This window comes from Nyctereutes procyonoides, unplaced genomic scaffold (genome assembly GCF_905146905.1).
Source record: "Nyctereutes procyonoides isolate TBG_1078 unplaced genomic scaffold, NYPRO_anot_genome, whole genome shotgun sequence".
Lineage (NCBI taxonomy): Eukaryota > Metazoa > Chordata > Mammalia > Carnivora > Canidae > Nyctereutes > Nyctereutes procyonoides.
Genome location: NW_026575126.1, coordinates 77405690 through 77425231, shown reverse-complemented (window position 1 = coordinate 77425231; position 19542 = coordinate 77405690). Strand labels below are relative to the sequence as shown.

General features: G+C 42.1%; 1 protein-coding gene across 2 annotated transcripts in view; it reads left to right on the top strand.

Moving 5' to 3' along the window:
* Positions 1 to 18713, top strand: part of CRCP (CGRP receptor component) — a 100037-nt gene extending 81324 nt beyond the window's left edge. The window contains exons 6-7 of one of the 2 annotated variants that reach the window (XM_055339264.1): positions 17648 to 17706; positions 18665 to 18713. In XM_055339264.1, coding sequence (XP_055195239.1) covers positions 17648 to 17706; positions 18665 to 18698 — 93 coding nt within the window. In that variant the 3' untranslated portion in view covers positions 18699 to 18713. Of the gene's footprint in view, positions 1 to 17647; positions 17707 to 18330; positions 18508 to 18664 lie in introns of those variants that run through there. The other variant, XM_055339262.1, reaches the window with a different exon arrangement.
* Positions 18714 to 19542: the final 829 nt, after the last annotated feature.

The following is a 19542-nucleotide window of genomic DNA, read 5'->3' as shown; positions in this document are numbered from 1 at the left end:
ACGAGAGACAAAAGTGGTGCAGATTTTTAATATTTGTTTTGAAGTCTTATCTGGTGCTTCTATCTTATTTTCAGAGACTCTTGACATCTTAACATGTAGTGCTTGCCAGTTAGACCGGTAACAGCCCTAGAATGATCATATGGATGATCTAAAGGATAAACATTGTAATTAAATTCTAACCAAAGTTTGGCATCTAAACATAAAAATAAGACAAATTCTTACTTTACATAAACCCTGCATGAAAAAGAGGGTAAGAGAGACCACTTCTGATTATCTATCCCAAGCAGAGGTAGTAAAATTCCCGCAGAGAAACAAAGTAACAGAGATTGCTAGCTGCTCGCCTTTGTTCGAGAAGGCTAAGGGCACCAGAGGGTGTGCAGTGGGATCCACACTGTGAGCCTGACAGGCCAGGTGCCCAGTCTCGGTCTATTTGAGAAATCTATTGTACGTCTACTCAACTCCATTAGTTGGACTCGTGGTTGCAAGTGATAGAAACCCAAATCAAATTAGTTTAAGTCTAATGATGGACTTATTATGAGGAACAGTGGACTCTCGGATCCCATAAGCACGAATGCCGTTGCTTCTCAAAAACCACATGGAGTCAGAGACTCAAATACCACCAGCCTCTCTGTCTTGTCTCTGTGCCTGTCTAAGCTTCACCCTTTTTTCTCAACAATGCATCTGCTTCTGCTTCCAATCCTCCAGTCTATGTGGTCTGAAGCATGGTTACAGAGAGCTCCTAAATGTTGTGTGTTTACAACTTCAGACACAAAAGAAAACCTATTTCAACCCTTTTTCAGCCTGTGGTCCAAAAATCCATGAGAAGTCTTTCATTAGATCAGCTTGGGGCAGGTGCCTTACCCTGAACCAATCAGCTACGGGCAAGGGAGAGGTCACATAAGGTTGATCTCAACTCTTTTCAACACTTTTCAAAGGCCAAATTTGAATTCCCAGTGTGGAGCCTACTTAAAAATAAATTTAAAAAAATAAATAAATAAAAAGGAAAGAAAACTCAATATTATAAACGTTAATTCTCAAGTTGATTTATAGATTATACATAATTCTCATTAAAATCTCAACATGTTTCTTTTTTTTTTTTTAAGATTTATTTATTTATTCATGACAGACACAGACTGAGAGAGAGAGGCAGAGACATAGGCAGAGGGAGTGTGGGACCCAGGAAATTTAACAAAAATCCCCCACCCCTGGACAAGCAGAGCAGGACTAACTCCATTTTGTGCTGCACCCGCCACCTCCCGTATGACCCCCACACGACCTGCTTATGGCTTAAGGCGCTGCCCCACCTTAGTCAACCGCTGGGCACACCCTAATCTGAAATCGGCTCATAACCATGTAACCCTGCTTTGTGCCCGCCAAAACTGCGCGCCGATTCTGACCGCAGTACTAGGCCAGCTCAAGTGGATACTAGAGGCTAAGGTGTAATTCAATCGGCCACCTGCGTGTGGACCGGCATGACTGTGCAACTTTTCTATGTGTGTTACAATCCCATTGGCCACTGGCCCCTATAAAGCTGCTACGCCTCTTAGTCTCGGGGTCCAAGTCCCTGCTCCGCTGTGTCGGGTGCACTTGGACCCAAGCCCGAGCTTGTAAATAAACCCTCGTGTGTTTGCATCGGTGTCGGCTCCTTGGTGGTGTCTCGGATTCGCAATCTTGGGCACAACAGGAGAAGCAGACGAATCTGATACGGGACTCGATTCCGGATCCCAAGATCATAACCCGTGCAGAAGGCAGGCACCCAACTGCTGAGCCACCCAGGTGTCCCTTGACATGTTTCTTAATAGATCTTGACAAGCTGATTCTAAATTTTTATGAAAGTGCAAAAAGCCAAGAATAGCCAAGATACTGACCTGTCCTGGGAGCTCTGGTCTGTACTGGATGGTCCACTTCCTATTCATTCAAGATATGATTTTTTTTTTAAGTTAGAGAGAAAAACTCATACAATGCTATACATAGTTTCACTTGATAAATGCCAATTTGACCATATAGCAGCTCTCAGTTTGCTGCCAGAGCAAGGAAACTCCGTCAACAGAGTCATCAGATTTAGGTCTATTTTAGGATAGACATACACACACACACACACACACACACACACACCACATCTTCTTTATCTATTCATCAATTGGTGGACATTCAGGCTGTTTCCGTAATTTGGCTATGGTAGACAATGCTGCTAAAAACATCAGGGTGCGTGTATTCCTTTAAGTTAGTATTTTTGTATTCTTTGGGTAAATACCTAGTAGTGCAATTGCTGAATTGTAGGATAGTTCTATTTTTATCTTTTTGAGGAAACTCCATACTGTTCTCTAAAGTGGCTGCACCAGTTTGCATTCCCAATAACAGTGCAAGAATGTTTCCCTTTCTCCACATCCTTGCCAATACCTGTTGCAGAAACAGAATTTGGATTCATCTGTTCTTTTACAAACTAACGATTTTGTATTACCATTCCCATACCCGTTTCTTGACTGAAATTTTTATTTTTTAAAGATTATTTATTTATTTATTCAGAGAGAGAGAGAGATACTGCGAGAGAGTGAGAGAGAGAGAGAGAGAGAGAGAGAGAGAGAGGCAGAGACACAGGCAGAGGGAGAAGCAGGCTCCATGCAGGGAGCCTGAATGGGACTAGATCCCGGGACTCCAGGATCACACCCTGGGCTGAAGGCAACGCTATGTTGTGTGTGTGTCTCTATGAATAAATAAATAAAATGTTAAAAAAAAAAAAAAACCAACTAGTTGTTTCAGAATGGGAAAGAGAACAAAGGACAAACTAAATGGACTTGGGAAGTTATAGAAGGTTTGTGGAAAAGGGATCTTGGGAAAGGACTTTCATGTAAGGTAAGATTGAGATGGATTTAATTAATTTTTAATGTAATTAATTTAAAAATCAAAGGTACAACTGGTACAAAATTAGAATTTGGTTTTCTCTCTGTTAAGAAGGCAAAGTTTTGGGGGGCACCTAGGTGGCTCAGTGGTTGAGTATCTGCCTTTGGCTCAGGTCATGATCCCAGAGTTCTGGGATCATGTCCTGCATCAGGCTTCCTGCAGGGAGCTTGCTTCTCTCTCTGCCTATGTCTCTGCCTCTCTCTGTATGTCTCTCATGAATAAATAAATAAAATCTTAAAAAAAAAGGCAAAGTTTTTCTTAAACTATTGGTATGTTCTTTTTATAAGATTTTTAAATTTATTTATTCATGAGAAACAGAGAGAGAGAGAGAGAGAGAGAGAGGCAGACACAGGTGCAGGGAGCCCAACATGGGACTTGATCCCGGGTCTCCAAGACCACGCCCTGGGCTGAAGGCAGCGCTAAACCGCTGAGCCACTGGAGCTGTCCTGGTCTGTTCTTTTTTTTTTTTATTATTTTTTTATTTTTTATTTTTTAAAAAGTTTTTTTTAATTTTTATTTATTTATGATAGTCACACAGTGAGAGAGAGAGGCAGAGACATAGGCAGAGGGAGAAGCAGGTTCCATGCACCGGGAGCCTGACGTGGGATTCGATCCCGGGTCTCCAGGATCGCGCCCTGGGCCAAAGGCAAGCGCCAAACCGCTGCGCCACCCAGGGATCCCCCCTGGTCTGTTCTTAATAAGAAATTTAAACAAGGATTTTGGGAGTTTTGTTTTTGTTTTGTTTTTACCTTTTAAGTAATCTGCCTAGAAAGCAAAGATTTTAAGTTTTATCAAAATAATTTCCTGTGCTTCATGTTATCTTTATCAACATGTCTTTGATTACTTAAGTAAACCGAGTCTTCTCAATATTGAAAGGGCAAAGTTTTGCTCAGAACTATGTAACCTTCTGTATTTGCCTTTGCAATTTTTTATTGCCACTTTAGTTAAATGAATAATTAAGTATTGTTCCAGAATGCTCTGTGATCCTTTTTAGTCAACTACCAAAAAGCTTTTGATATTTTTAAATAACTTCCCCAGATTGAATTCTAGTCTTTTTTGCAACCTCCGTCTAACTTTGGGATATTCCAGTGGGTCCCAGGAACATCTCAAAAGATTTGCTCTCTCACCACATAAAAAGAGATATATTAATCTAATTAGGCTTATTTGATATATTAAATTACATTGTCAAGTTAGAAGTAATGCTCTGTTATTATAAGTGTTCCAGTAATTATATGAAATTTCCAGAAATCTGTTATGTCTGATATAACATTATTAGTCATAATTCTAGTTATCTTAAAATGTTGTGTGTCACAGAAATAACCAATTTTTTTGGTCAGTAGTGAACTTTCATCAGATCTTTAGCAACGGGTATTTTAAAGTCTTTTGTCATTTATAGACATTATTGTTTTACTTCAATGCTTTTGTAAAAGTGAGTCATGGAACGGACTATCCCAAAAACTATTTACCACCAACACTAATGCTGGATTACAAGGTGTTGAACCTTGAGTGCCTATTTCACAAATGAAGAACTCTTCTCCTGACATCTGGTTCTGTGCAAATGCTAGAGACCTCAAAATCAATTTTTTTTTCTAGGAAGAAAAGTAGGTGACAGTGAGGTAGACTGCTGCTTTCCAAGATATCGATCAAGAACATTTCTTTCCATTTCTCCTTCCCTATCTGACCATCCTTTTTATAAGTCTTACACTATGAAGGTCCTATGATTCTTTTGCCTTGCTCTGGCCTGGAAAGGAAATACCATTGTTTACATATTTCAGGCATTGCAAGGAGATAATCCAACTTCCAAATGTCTGTTGGATTTTCCATGGTTCTGATGATTTTGTGGTTCTGCCCATCATAGACTTCTCCCTGATTTCCAATGCCTCAGTTTCTCTGCAACAAACTCAGCTTCCTCTCTGTCATAATAGGTTCCTTAACCATGGGGGTCAGTTTCTCTGTCTCTGTCTCATAACTCCAAACCTGAGAAACTTACATGCAGGCTCTTACAAAGAAAGGGACACAAGGCAAAAGTAACCAAAATAAAACTGCTTGTGTGGTCTACAGATCCTCAAATTTTACTGGCCTTCATGGCTGTCACCTTTCTAGTCCTGACCACTGACCCAGGAATTACCAAGAGGCATTCATAATTCAAAGTCACTTCCTTTGGCAGATCCTTATTGCCCTGCTTAGGAGTAACTGCAAGCAATGCCATGATCAAGAGCCTTTCTCTTGAAGATATTGCAGAATCTGCTGATAAAGCAATAGCTGCCCAACAAAATTCCCTAGATTCTCTGGTCAAACTTGTTTTTAATAATTGGATAGACTTTAATTATCTTTTGCTGAGCAAGATGTCTGAGCTATAGCCAACACCAGTTGCTGCACCTGGATTAGCACTTTTAGGGAAGTTGAAAGCTACATAAAATCATTGAACAATCCACTTAGCTAATTAAAATGACTCCTTTAACTCTTTCTTTGACTTATTTGATTTTGATTGACTTGAGTCATGGGGACCATGGCTCTGAAGTGCACTTCAGATATTGGGAATTATTCTGTTTATAATAATTACAACTGTCTCCTGGGCATACTGTATTCTCTCAAAAACTTTAAATACTTGTTCTTTTTTTTTTTTTAATGCATGTTCACAGCTGGTAGCCACCAACAAATGATCTCCCTAAGACTAGAACATCAGAAAAGGAACAAAGAGATGGCTATTTAAAGAATGTGAACCAGATGCTTGACCAATGAATACTACACAGAGAATAAGCAGTTTCAGAGTGGTAGCTGGGAATAGTGCTAATGCCTTAAATTTTTATCACTTCTTTCAGGCTGAGAGTCTGATCAAAAGGGGGAATTGTTAAAAACAAAACAATATGCCCCAAATGGAATCACTTATTTTAAGCCCCACATTACCAAACCAAGGCTTAACTTAATTACAGCTTTAGGGCAGCCCAGGTGGCTCAGCAGTTTAGTGCCACCTTCAGCCCAGGGCCTGATCCTGGAGACTCAGGATCGAGTCCCACGTCAGGCTCCCTGCATGGAGCCTGCTTCTCCCTTCATGGAGCTCCCTGCATGGAGCTTGCTTCTGTGTCTCTGCCTCTCTCTCTCTCTCTCTGGGTCTCTCATGAATAAATAAATAAAATCTTAAAAAAAAATTACAGCTTTAGCTCTTCCAAAAATGGAATATTAAATCAGTTAGTGAGAAATTACCTGGTCAGCAATGAGGTAATCTGCTTGATAGTCCCCTGCCATCCCCTAAAGGAAAGTGACCTTGCCACAACCAACCTGCTTTTTGCTAGTATAACAATATAACTGCCTTGTTCCTGTTCCCTTCTGCCTATAAAAGTCTTTCATTTTGACTTTGTGTCTGCTGGCTGATTTGTGAATCATTATATAAAGCCACTAAGATCTTTACTCAGTTGAATTTTGTTTCCTTAACAACAGAAAGACATTTGGGTTTATCTCCTCACCTTCTCCCAGTCAGTGAAGAGTCAGGTTTTCAGAAGCTGGAAATATTTGCACAAAAAATGATCTCATAACTCCAGACATGGTTTTCTCATAACTCCAGACATGGTTTATATTTTTTACAATATTTACCTATTTATTTTTTAAGTTTTTATTTTAGTCACCCAATGCTCATCTCAAGTGCACTCCTCAAGCTACATTACTTATTTCACCCAACCCCACCCACTTCCCCAATCCATCCCTTCTGCCTATGGCTTAGAATTACTGAATTCATCCCTTCTGGGAGCACTGGGAAAAGGGACTCTCTTTTTCCTTTGCTCATTTGTTGTTTCTTAAATTCCACATATACGTGAAATCATATGGTATTTGTCTTTCTCTGACTGATTTATTTTGCTTAGCATAATACTTTGGCAGGTCCATTCATGTTGTTGCAAGTGGCAAGATTTCATTTTTTTATGGTTGAATAATATTCCATTGTATGTATATATCAAATCTTCTTTATCTAGTCATCAGTTCATGGATACAGGGCTGCTTCCCTATTTAGCTATTGTAAATAATGCTGATATAAACATTGGGGTTCATGTATCCCTTTGAATTAAGGTTTTTTTCTTTTTCTTTTCTTTTTCTTTTTTTTTTTTTTTTTTTTTTTTTTTTTGTGGGTGAATTCCCAGTAGTGCAATTGCTGGGTCCTAGGGTTATTCTATTTTTAACTTTTTGAGGAACCTCCATACTCTTTTCCATAGTGGCTGCACCAGTTTGCATTCCCACCAATGGTGCATGAGGTTTCCTTTTTTTTCATATCCTTGCCAATATCTGCAGTTTTTTGTGTTGTTGATTTTAGCCATTCTGGAAGGTGTGAAGTGATATCTCATTGTAGTTTTGTTTTGCATTTTCCTGATGATCAATGATGATGAATATCTGTTCATGTGTCTGTTAGCCATCTGTATGCTTCTTTGGAGAAATATCTATGTCTTCTACCCATTTTTAATGTTTAATTTTTTTAAAGATTTATTTATTTATTCATGAGAGACACAAAGAGAGAGAGGCAGAGACATAGGCAGAGGGAGAAGCAGGTTCCATGCAGGGAATCTGATGTGGGACTTGATCCTGGGACTCTGAGATCACACCCTGAACCAAAGGCAGATGCTCAACCACTGAGCCACCCCCGGGTGGCCCCCATTCTACCCATTTTTTAATTAGATTTTTTGATTTTGGAGAATTGAGTAGTATGAGTTCTTACAGATTTTGGATAGTAACCCTTTACTGGATATGTCATTTGCAAATATCTTCTCCCATTCTGTAGGTGGCTTTTTAGTTTTATTGATTATTTCCTTCACTGGGCAGAAGCTTTCTATTTTGATCCAGTCCTAATAGTTTATTTTTCCTTTTGTTTTCCTTGCCTCAGAAGACCTATCTAGAAAAATGTTGCTATGGCTGATGTCAGAGAAATTACTGCCTGTGCTCTTTTCTAGGATTTTTATGGTTTCAAGTCTTACATTTAGGTCTTTAATCCATTTGAATTTATTTTTGTGTATGGTATAAAAATGTGGTACAGTTTCATTCATTTTCATGTTGCTGTCCAGTTTTCCTAGCATCATTTATTAAAGAGACTGTCTTTTTTCCATTGCATATTCTTGGCTGGTGTGTGGAAGATTAATTGACCATAGAATTGTGAGTTTATTTCTGGATTTTCTGTTCTGTTCTATTGATCTCTGTGTCTATTTTTGTGCCAGTACCATACTCCTTTGATGACTACAGCTCTGTAATATAAGTTGAAGTCTGGAATTGTGATGCCTCCAGCTTTGCTTTGCTTTTTCAAGATTGCTCTGGCTATTCTGGGTTTTTGTGGTTTCATGCAAATTTTAGGATTGTTTGTTCTAGGTCTGTGAAAAATGCTGTCAGTATTTTTGTAGGGATTGCATTAAATCTGTAGATTGCTTTGGGTAGTATGGACATTTTAACAATATTTGTTCTTCCAGGGACGCCTGGGTGGCTCAGTAGTCAAGCATTCGCCTTCAGCTCAGGGCGTGATCCGAGTCCTGGATCAAGTCCCACATCAGGCTTGCTGTAGGGAGCCTGCTTCTCCCTCTGCCTGTGTCTCTGTCTCTCTCTGTGTGTCTCTCATGAATAAACAAAATATCTATGAGCAAGGAATGTCTTTCCATTTCTTTGCAGACACACTTTATATTTTAAAATTGCTTTGATTTAGAAAATCAAATATTATTTCATGATCAATATTTCATGATTAAACTTTTATTTTGACTATTGTGCCGAGTTGATTATTTTAAAATACTTAATTTTCATTAAATAAATTTGTTAACAAATTATAGTAGAATTATATAATGTATAATTCATGCTATTTTGATGTTTATAAACTTTTGTATTTGAAATGCATTTCAATATGTAGCTTGATTTTTATTTTATTTTATTTTTTTTGGTTGTAGCTTGATTTTTTAAAAAAATTTTTAAATTCCTAACCATTTATAAATCTAGGTGTATTAAAGTTCAGCATACGTGTACGTTTTTTTCTCTTTTTAAAAATTTTTTTTCATAAGGGATGGGCTTATGCAATTGTGGGGGCTGGCAAAGCAAGTGCAAAGTCCACAGCAGGGCAGGCAGTCAGGAAGGGCAGGTCCCAAGCAGGCTGGGGTTCCATGGACGCAGCTGGAAGCTTGTTCTCAGGCACTCGGAAGGAAGATCCAGAGGGAACAGACAATTGTGTGAATAATTAGGAGGAAGTGTGGGTACCACAGCCACCAAATGGCCTCTGCCTTCCTTTCCTCCTCTATCATGCAAGAATACTGCTCATAGCTCACGCTGGTTAGAATCACATTAGGAAGGAAAAAAAAAAAAAAGAATCACATTAGGAAGGGAATCTGGGTCTGCAGTTAAGGCTAGCTGAGCTGCCACAGCACGTACCCATCACACCTGTGCAAGTGCCAGTAGTGGTAGACAATGCCATGACATTATCTTCATAATCTTACCTCACTCTGTACATCATGTCCGACTTCTGGCCCTCAGCTTCCTGCATGTGCCTCCTGTGGGCCATCTCCCTTCCCTCCAGCCAGCCTTGTGCCTTCTGTTTTCTCAAAACCAGCATCAGTGTCTAAGCTGGCCTTCTCCAGCTGCTTAAGGCTCAGGTGGTCTCATTTGTTCACATTCTTCTGTCTCATACTTCTGAACCCCAAGCCTCTCCATGACAAGGTGAAGATCTGCTCTTTCTTGGGTGGGACCCACTCCTGCTCACAAAGGTTTCACTTAATCAATGATTTGCTGTTTTAGAAACCATTTGTGGGCAGCCCCGGTGGCACAGCGGTTTACCACCACCTTCAGCCCAGGGCATGATCCTGGAGACCTGGGATCAAGTCCCACGTCAGGCTCCCTACATGGAGCCTGCTTCTTCCTCTGCCTGTGTCTCTGCCTCTCTCTCTCCCTCTCTCTCTCTCTGAATAAATAAGTAAATAAATCTTAAAAAAAAGAAAGAAAGAAAGAAAGAAACCATTCTCTGGTGACTTTATTTACTTCAAGGCCTTCGCATTCCTTTGCTGCCTATGGCCTAGAATTGCTGAATTTAGCCTTTCTGGGAGCACTGGGAATTGTGTATTCTGCATTTGTATTTTGCACATTGTGTGCATGTAAATATTTTACCAGAGTGTAAACAAGGCAGGATCTTGTTGCCTTATTCACTGCGGTGTTTCCTATGCTCCGCACGGCCTGGCATGCAATAGCCACAGGGCCTGACATGCAGTAGGCACTCGATACATAATGCAGTATGAGTACAGTATACATGCATGTTTTTGTACAAGCATGTGTGTACAATGTGTACATCTCAGTGTGTAGAAGTTTTTGTGTGGGGGTACATGTGCTTATGTATTTATGTGTGTAAAGAAAAGTATTTGGGTAGGCCCAAAAGGGCCATTAGGGACTATTTTATTTTTAAATATTTTATTTATTTGTTTTTTATTTAAAAGAAAGAAAAAGAGAGAGAGAGAGAGAGAGAATGAGAGGAGGGAGAGGTACAAGCAGATTCCAGGGTGAGCACCGGGCCAGTGTGGGCCCAATCCCACAACTCCAAGACCAGGACCCTGAGCCGAAACCAAGAGCAGGTTGTTCAACCAACCAAGCCGTCTAGGTGCCCCTAAGGACTATTTTAATGAATTCTAGCTAGGAGTTTAGCATTCATTCAGAGAAACATTTGGAAAATTATCATTTGTCCGCAGTGGAAGAAAGGATACCTTCTTCTTTAGTGGGTTGAATGGTGACCCCTCAAAAGATATGTGCTAACCCCCAGAACCTGCAAATGTGACCTTATTTGGAAGAAGGATCTTTGCAGAGATAATCAAATTAAGCATCTACTATAAGATCATCCTGGATTATCTGGGTATTTGCAGGATCCTGCCTGAAATCCAAAGACAAGTTTTCTGTGACAGGAGAGGGGGCAATGTGACCACAGTGGCAGAGTTGGAAGATACAGCCAAGGAAGGCACGGGATGCCTGCAGGCACCAGAAGCTTCGAAAGGGTGAGGCAGGATTCCCCCTAGAGAACCTGCACATCTTGCTGACACCTTGATTTCAGACTTCTGACCTCCAGAAGGGTGAGAGAATAAATTTGTGCTGTGTCAAGTCACTCGGTTTGTGGCAGTTTGTTATGGTAGCCACAGAAAACAAATACACTTTCCACTGGGCATATGAAAACTTGTGGGCAATTTGTCCAGAGCACTTGTGTCCTGTGGGTGTGCACCCCCACATTCCGCCTTGACTGCCAGCCCAGGGTGTGTACAACAGTACAGCAAATATCTGCAAGGAGTGGAGGAAACAGGCAGTGGATCTATGAGGGCCTGGCTGCAAAGGCCGAGCCGGGCTCAGACATCTGGAACCCTTCAGATTCACTGGCCTCTGGACAATTTCTGGATATAATGCTTCTGGGTCATTTCTTCTTGAGGATTACCAGGGACCAGCAGGGAATGGAGAAGGAAAGGAGGGTTCTTCTGCTTCCTGCAAACTGGTCCAGAGCACATTCCCAGTGAAGGGCCAGCCCCGCTGCAGCAGCGCCAGGGCTCCGAAGGGCACCGAAGGGGTGTGAGGGGCCTGCCACGGGGCTTCAGGGAGCTGCGGCTCGGCCCCGCGTGGCGGCGCGCCCACTGCCTTCCCGGCTCTCCGCTTAGTTTCCTGTCCCAGTTGCTTTTCCTTCTCAGTCCAACCTGGCCCTGGGATCTCTACTCCTGGGGGGCGGCCAGCTCCGCTTTCCTTGAATGACTGGCAAAAACAGCAGGGCCCGGCAGGAATCCTCGGACGGGGAACGGGATAGTTCTTCAGTCCCTGAAATACTGAGCCATGTCAACAGCTTCCTTGTAAGCTACGGAGTAAGGGACACTAACTTCCAGCGGAGATTCCTACCTTAACTAGAAGTCCACGCCCCCGGGCATGAGTCAAACTGACTTTGGGTGCCTCCTGCTCTGATGGCACCTCCCTTTTGGGGGTGTTCCTGCCCCCAGACAGCAGACAGACTCAAGTGGAAAACTATTTTATAAATAACTAGTATGCCTCAAAAGACGGAGGAAGAGTGAGGAAAGAGACAAAAGTGACATAACCAAAGGCAACACACAGATTATAAGGGAAAACTAGCTGTAAATACAGCCCCGGCACAAGGTGTGGGAACACCGGGCTCTGGGGCCCCACACAGACTGGGTTTGGCCACTACCTGCTGACAGAATCAGAGGCAGGGAGACGACTGGCAACAGAACAAGAAAGCGATTTATTTCAGCAAGGCCAACATCAGGGGGACAGCCCACTAACATCTCAAGACCGTCTCCAAGATGCCACAAATGTTTCTAGATTTCTACCAGGAAAGAGTGGGACAACAGTTGGAGGGTACCTGCAGGTGTGCAAGAAAGGTCAGATCATCACTGTCTTGGGGCCAATCACCAGCACAGTCTTGCTGGCTCTGGGCAGTCCTCATTGCTGGTCTGGTCTGGTTGGGGTCAACGTAGTTCCAGTTCCCATCAGGGGAGGCTTTGCATACAGGCTCTTTTGCCTGAGTTCAGAGAGAAGCTGGAAAGAACTTAATCAATTACAAAGTACAGAGTGAGGTCAAAATGGGGGTCGACAAAATCCTCTCAGATTATGAATCCTATTCATAAATTTGAATATGGACTGTATGTGACATAAATTTGATAAATTTCCTTCACTGGATCATAATAAGAGAATGTCCTTGTTTTAGGAGATACCTATGAAGTAAAAAGGAACATAAGACACAATGTCTGTAATTTATTATCAAATGGTTCAAAAATAACAATGACAATTATATCTAGACAGACATCAAACAAATGTAGAAAATTGGTACATCAACAGTTGGACACTTAGTAAATGATATATACACTGGAGTTAATTGTACTATTCTCACCAATTTTTTCTATGTTTAAAAATTCTTAAAATAAAGTTTAAAAAAAGCCAATAGACCTTTTGTCTGTGAATTACAGACATAGAACAAAGTTAACTGATGATTCTTTTTTTTTTTTTTAACTTTTTTTAAGGGAAACGCTCTCCCACCATTCAATTTAATCCATCTCAGCAAACATTCCAAGGCCTTTTATAGGCCCAGAATGGCTTTGGGTGCTGCTGCAGAGAACACGCAGCAAAGTACAATACATCCCCTTCCTATCTGCTGAGAATGAGGGAGGACAACCAGACAAAGACACAGAGAACAAGAATGCAAATAGAGTGGGAAGAGTTTCTTAAGAAGTGTTAAGCTGGGCACAAGTCACCAAAGTCACAGAGATGAGACACTTCTGAGTGGAGTTGCATTTGCAGTGCATTTGGAGGTTGGCTGGATTTTCACAGCAGAGCTGGCTGGAGGTCAATGCAGGTGAAAGAATGTGTATGAGCAAAGGATTGGACATGGAGACCTGGGCACAGTGAGTGACTGTGAGACTGGTGAGCCAGTCTTCATTATCTTGAGTGCCTCTGTTAAGTACACTTGGAGACTGCACAGTCTTCTACCCTCTTAGGCTCAGAGGCTGGGGCCTGAGGATTAAACTGGCAAACAACAGGTTAACAGGAGAAAACGTTATTATATACAGGTATACAGGAGCCAACAAAGGAAGTAGATGGCTTCTTAAATGGTTAGAGTTAAAAGCATAGATAGATATATAGATAGATATAGATGATGATATAGATATAGATATAGATATAGATATAGATATAGATATAGATATAGAGATAGAGATAGAGATAGATATAGATAGATATAGATCTCCTTTGGGTAAATACCTAGTAGTGCAATTGCTGGGTCATAGGGTAGCTCTATTTTTAACCTTCTGAGGAAACTCCAAGAGGAAAACCTCTTCTGTTTTCCAGAGTGGCTGCACTAGTTTGCATTCCCACCAACAGTGAAAGAGGGTTCCCTTTTCTCTATATCCTTGTGATGTAAGAAAGATGTTAGGGTTGAAGAAAGAATTCTTAAAATGTCTTTGGTGCAAAATGTTGGTTTTATTAAACATGGCGACAGGACCATGAGCAGAAAGAGCTGCCCTGGGGTCATGAGGTGTGACCCATTATATACTTTCAAGTTGGGAAGGGTTTGAGGATAGAGTACTCTCTAATGAATTTTGGAAGCAAGATTTCCAGTACCTTGGGGGGCTATTTTTGGAACAAGGTCATTTATTACTGTTTAATAAAACCTTATAGGACCCTTCAGATGTATATCGGTAGGTCATGTGCTTAGAGGAGGATTGCCAACACGTATCATGGAGCTTTTAGAGATAAAGAAAATTTCTAAAGGAATTTTTATATGTTAAAGTAGGCTTACAGGAACCTGGGGGTCGGGCAAAGATTGCCTTTTGTCCTTAGCAAATTATGAACACTGGGGCAGTTGGGTCCCTAGAGGAATGTCCCTCTGCCTGTTTCAAGGACCTGTCAATGGGCTGTAGGTAGTTAGGAAATTTAATAATTTCTCTTCTGCATTTGTTTGCCACATCACTTCCAACACCTGTTGTTTCCTGCGTTATTAACTTTAGCTTTTTTGATTGGTGTGAGGTGGTATCTCATTATAGTTTTGACTTGTATTTCCCTGATGCTAAATGATATTGAACATCTTTTCATGTGTCTGTTGGCCTTCTGGATGTCTTCTTTGGGAAAACATCTATTCATGTCTTCTGACCATTTCTAAACTGGATTATTTGGTTTTTGGGTGTTGAGTTGGATAAGTTCTTTATAGATTTTGGATATTAACCCCAAATCTTTAACAGATATGTCATTTGCAAATATCTTCTCCCATTCCATAGGTTGAAGGGCTTATATTCTTTTCTTTTTTTGCTGTATTTATTTTGTTTTTCACAAGCCCTTCTGATGAGGGCTTTCAATAGATCACAGTGAGGAAGCTGCTCTGCTACGTAGGAAACCTGGACCCAGAAGTAGGTCGTCTACGAATGGTTTAACACCAGGTTCCCCATGAATCTGCATTGCATTGCATAATGTATGAGGGTGAAACCCCTGAAGGGCTTATATATATTTAAAAAAAAATTTTATTTATTTATTCATGAGAGAGGGAGAGGCAGAGACACAGACACAGGGAGAAGCAGGCTCCATGCAGGGAGCCCGATGTGGGACTCCATCCCAGGACCCCAGGATCATGCCCTGGGCAGGTGCTAAACCGCTGAAAGGCTTATATTCTTAACTTCATAGGGAAAGGGGGGAGGATTTGAGTTTCTAGGGATATCAAAATGTGTTAAGTTAAATATACATGGGAAACTAATGGAAGATAAGGGTGATTGGTAAGGTTTGTTATGCAGATTTAGTGATGAAGAGGGTCGAGAGTTCTCTCCAAATTGTTCTCTTCCTGATAAGATAGAGGAGCATCTTTACAAATGGAAATTTCCTTTACAAAAGAGAAATGTAGGGGGATTCCTGGGTGGCTCAGTGGTTTAGCGCCGCCTTCAGCCCAGGGCGTGATTCTGGAGACCCGGAATCAAGTCGCCTGTCAGGCTCCACGCAGGGACTTCAACAGAGCTGCCCTGGGGCATCTGCCTGTGTCTCTGCCTCTCTCCGTGTCTCTCATGAATAAATAAATAAAATCTTAAAAACAAAACAAAACAAAACAAAAGAGAAATGTATGCTCTGTTTCCTGCAGAAAAGGACAAAGAATTTGTGTTTTCTGTTTCGTTTTTCTTCTCCCCCATTTTCTGTTTCTTAATTGCCTTCAACTCAAAATAATCCTTAAACCACAGTGGAAGATTTTTTTTTTAAAGATTTATTTATTTATTCATGATAGACAGAGAGAGAAAGAGAGAAAAGCAGGCTCTATGCGGGGAGCCCGACATGGGACTCGATCCCAGGACTCCAGGATTGCACCCTGGGCCAAAGGCAGGAGCTAAACCACTGAGCCACCCAGGGATCCCTCACAGTGGTAGACTTTGAGGCGGCATCTTCTGATCTCTTTCACACGTAACTGAGTGGCATGCTCTATATTAAAATATAAGCCCAGTAAGGACAGCAATGACTGGGATGCCTGGATGGCTGAGTGGTTAAGCATCTGCCTTCTGTTCAAGGTGTGATCCCTGCAGGGAGCCTGCTTCTCCCTTTGCCTGTGTCTCTGTCTCTGTCTCTCTCTGTGTGTCTCTCATGAATAAATTAATGAAATCTTAAAAAAAAAAAAAAAAAAAGGATAGCAAGGACATTGCTGTGTCCTCAGCACCTAGAACAGTGCCTGGTGGAAGACACTAGTAAATGTCCTGAATTCCCCAGATCCTGTGGGAGGTAGCATATCCTTTCAAGAAGCTAATTGCCTTGGGAAAGGGAGCAATCAGGGTGGCAAGCAACTCGTAGCCTCTGCAACCTCTTTAACCAGGGAACGAAAACCAAGGCCACAGGTGAAAATGGCCCTCTGGAGTTGGCTCACAGGGGGCCCGAGCAAGCCCTGTCCAAGAGGCAAGGTGCAGGACAAGTCACTACACTTGGCAGCTGTTCCTGGTGTCAGGAGTCTGCATCTGTGGGCACAAGGAAGGTTGTTCCCTGGAGCTCCTCCCATCCCTGGAGCTTCTTCCCTTTGAAAGTCAGAGACCCGCCTAAGAGTAGAGGCAGACCCCTGTCCAATGTACTCAGCTTCTCTAAGACCCTCACCCTAGACTTCTGACTCCGTGGTCTTCAAACCTGTTGGGGAGCTCTTTGAAAAAAGAAGTGTAACAAACATACAGAAAACTGCACATGCGATTACAGTTGGATGAGTTTTCATGAAGTGAACAAGCTGGGTAATTTCCATGGTCAGGAACAGAATATCACCGACTAGTTTTTCTCAAGCGCCCTTGTGCTACTTCCCCCACTCCATGGTTGGGGGGGGGTGACCTTTCTCCCAGAGCTTCTGCTTCATATGATTGACAAGAGGCTTGGTGTCTGGGATCCCTGGGTGGTGCAGTGGTTTAGCACCTGCCTTTGGCCCAGGGCCCAATCCTGGAGACCTGGGATCGAATCCCACATCGGGCTCCCGGTGCATGGAGCCTGCTTCTCCCTCTGCCTATGTCTCTGCCTCTCTCTCTCTCTCTGTGTGACTATCATAAATAAATAAAAATTTTAAAAAAAAGAGGCTTGGTGTCTATTTTACAAAGCTGCACAGATGGTTTATATTCATAGCAAGGTTTGAAAACCACTCCTGGAAATCACATAATCTTTTTTTTTAAAGATTTTATTTATTTATTCATGAAAGACACACAGAGAGAGAGGCAGAGACACAGGCAGAGGGAGAAGCAGGCTCCATGCAGGGAGCCCAATGTGGGACTCGATCCCGGGACTCCAGGATCACACCCTGGGCCAAAGGCAGATACTCAACTGCTGAGCCATCCAGCCTCCCATAATCTTTTTTGTTGTAAGTGGAGCTAGAGGATGCTTTGCTCTCAGTCTTGGGCTCAGCACCAGTAGCTGTCTGGCTGGGTTTACCAGACAGAGCAGTGGGCATTTCCTGCATCTAGGGTCGGCAGAGCATGTGGGTAGTAGCTCCTGGGCTCAGAAAGCCCAATTAGTTGGTTCCAGCCTGGGCATGTGGCCCTTGCTCCCTGGCAGGAGTTCCATGAAGAGGTATTTTTGGAAGGTGCGGGAATTCTGTAGCCATTTGGAAAATGCCTGCTCATAGGCTAGGCTGGATTTTCATTTTAAAATGATGATGTGGCTGAGGGGCCTGACCTGGCCTGTTTTCCTGGATCTAGGGGAGGGGAAAGTGAAGAGGCATGCTCTTTTCTTTCCCTTTTCTTTAAATTGTATCACCATTTTCTTTCTGTCTCCAACCCCTCTATCCCACAAGCTTCAAGAGAACTGTGAGGTGTTGCCTGCAGCTCGCTGGCCCTTTGATGCTATTTGCAGGTAAGCGTTTCATTTTGTCCTAAGTCAGCCAGGACTTGGAGCTCACTTTAGGATGAAAGTTTAACCTAACCCTCAATTCTCCAACAAGGATCTTTGCCTCTGGAGCCCTCACCCTGTCTCTCTGCCCTCCCAGGCAGGACCTGAGTACCTTCCTATTCTCTTCCCTGTGTCCCTCTGCTTTGCCTTGGTGACCTTTATTGACAGCTGCAGCTTTTGACATTTCTATATGTGTCCATTCACTCGTCCATTCATTTAAGGCACTCTAGGCCCTGTACTGGGGACAGGACAGAGGGCTGGGCAGACAACCACCTCTGTCATCACCATTTCTGCCCTTATCCTTGAGACTTCCTTTTGTCCCCACTTTCCACTTCTCACACTTCTCCTGCAGCCATGTGGATACTTTCTGAAGGTCTGTGCTCCTTTACTTGCACTGCAAAGATAGCCTGTCTTCCCATTTTCTGTTTCCAAGTCCCTTGCTCCTGACTCTCATTCCCAGCTGCCTTGGGCTGGGACACAGGATAAAAAAGGAGGAACTGGCATGATTCTCTTCCCCAGTTTTCCATTTCTGAGGGCCTCTTCCCACTTCCACTTCTTACCTCTGCAACCATCTTCTGTCCATGACAGATTCTGGAGTGGCAATGCCATGAAGGGAGATCTGCTGCCCCAAATACCAAATCAAAAGCAACATACCCCCAAAGTAAAACTGGTGGAGGGCTGTGCTGCCTCTTTAGTTCTCCTCCAATCCTGAACATTCCTGGATGTGTTGAATAGACTTTCCTTCCAGGAGGTGAGATACTGTGGTAAGGAGTCCTTATTCACACTGGGAGATGAGTCCCTGAGGCAGGAGCTGTGTGAGGCTGGCCTAACTGGGCAGTGGCTTCCAGGCTGTCCCTGGGGTATCAGCGACCACTTGTCCACTTCCTCTCCTTTTTTTTTTTGGCCTGTGGGGACTGCCTAGGTTGTTTGGAAGAAACAAGCTCTGGGTCCTTTGAATTGCTTCATTGGAGGTGAAGCTGTCTGTGCCCTCAGGTGAGGTTATCTGAGTCTGAGTAGATCACCTGAAAGAGGTAAGGCTGGGGAGGGAAAATACATACAGCATGATCACAGTATGTATCCTGATTATGTGGTTTATTAAGTTACACAAAGCCATGTACACATCGTGTGAACCAGGGGTTCATATAGCTTTGAATGGTGAGTTTTGCAGAAGAGAGGTTTTTTTTTTTAAATTCTGAATTTGTTTTATTTTATGTTTATTTTATTTATTTTTAAAATTTATTTGTTTTGTTTTATTTTTATTTTTAAAGATTTTATTTATTTATTCATGAGATACGAGAGAGAGAGAAAGGCAGAGACACAGGCAGAGGGAGAAGCAGGCTCCATGTGGGGAACCCAACATGGAACTCTATCCCGGGACTCCAGGATCACACCCTGGGCCAAAGGCAGGTGCTAAACCGCTGAGCCACCAGAGATCCCCAATTTATTTGTTTTAGATAGAAATCAAGATACATGACAAGCTTTCACAAAGTGCCTGAGTATATAGATAATAGTGAAAAATAAGTCTCTTTCCTATTCCTGTCCCCAAGTCCTTCAATTTTCCATCCAGGAATAACCACTGCTATGGTTTGGTTTACTGTGCATCTTTCCAGAGATTTTTAAAAATTATTATTTAAATTCAATTACATAGTTTCAGATGTAGCGTTCAATAATTTATCAGTTGCTTATCCTTCCAGAGATTATTTTTTTTAAAATCACTAGCATGTGTGTGTGAGGGTGTGTATATTAAAAAAAATGCAAATGGGCCCATATATACACTGTTTTTAACTTTCTTTTCACTTA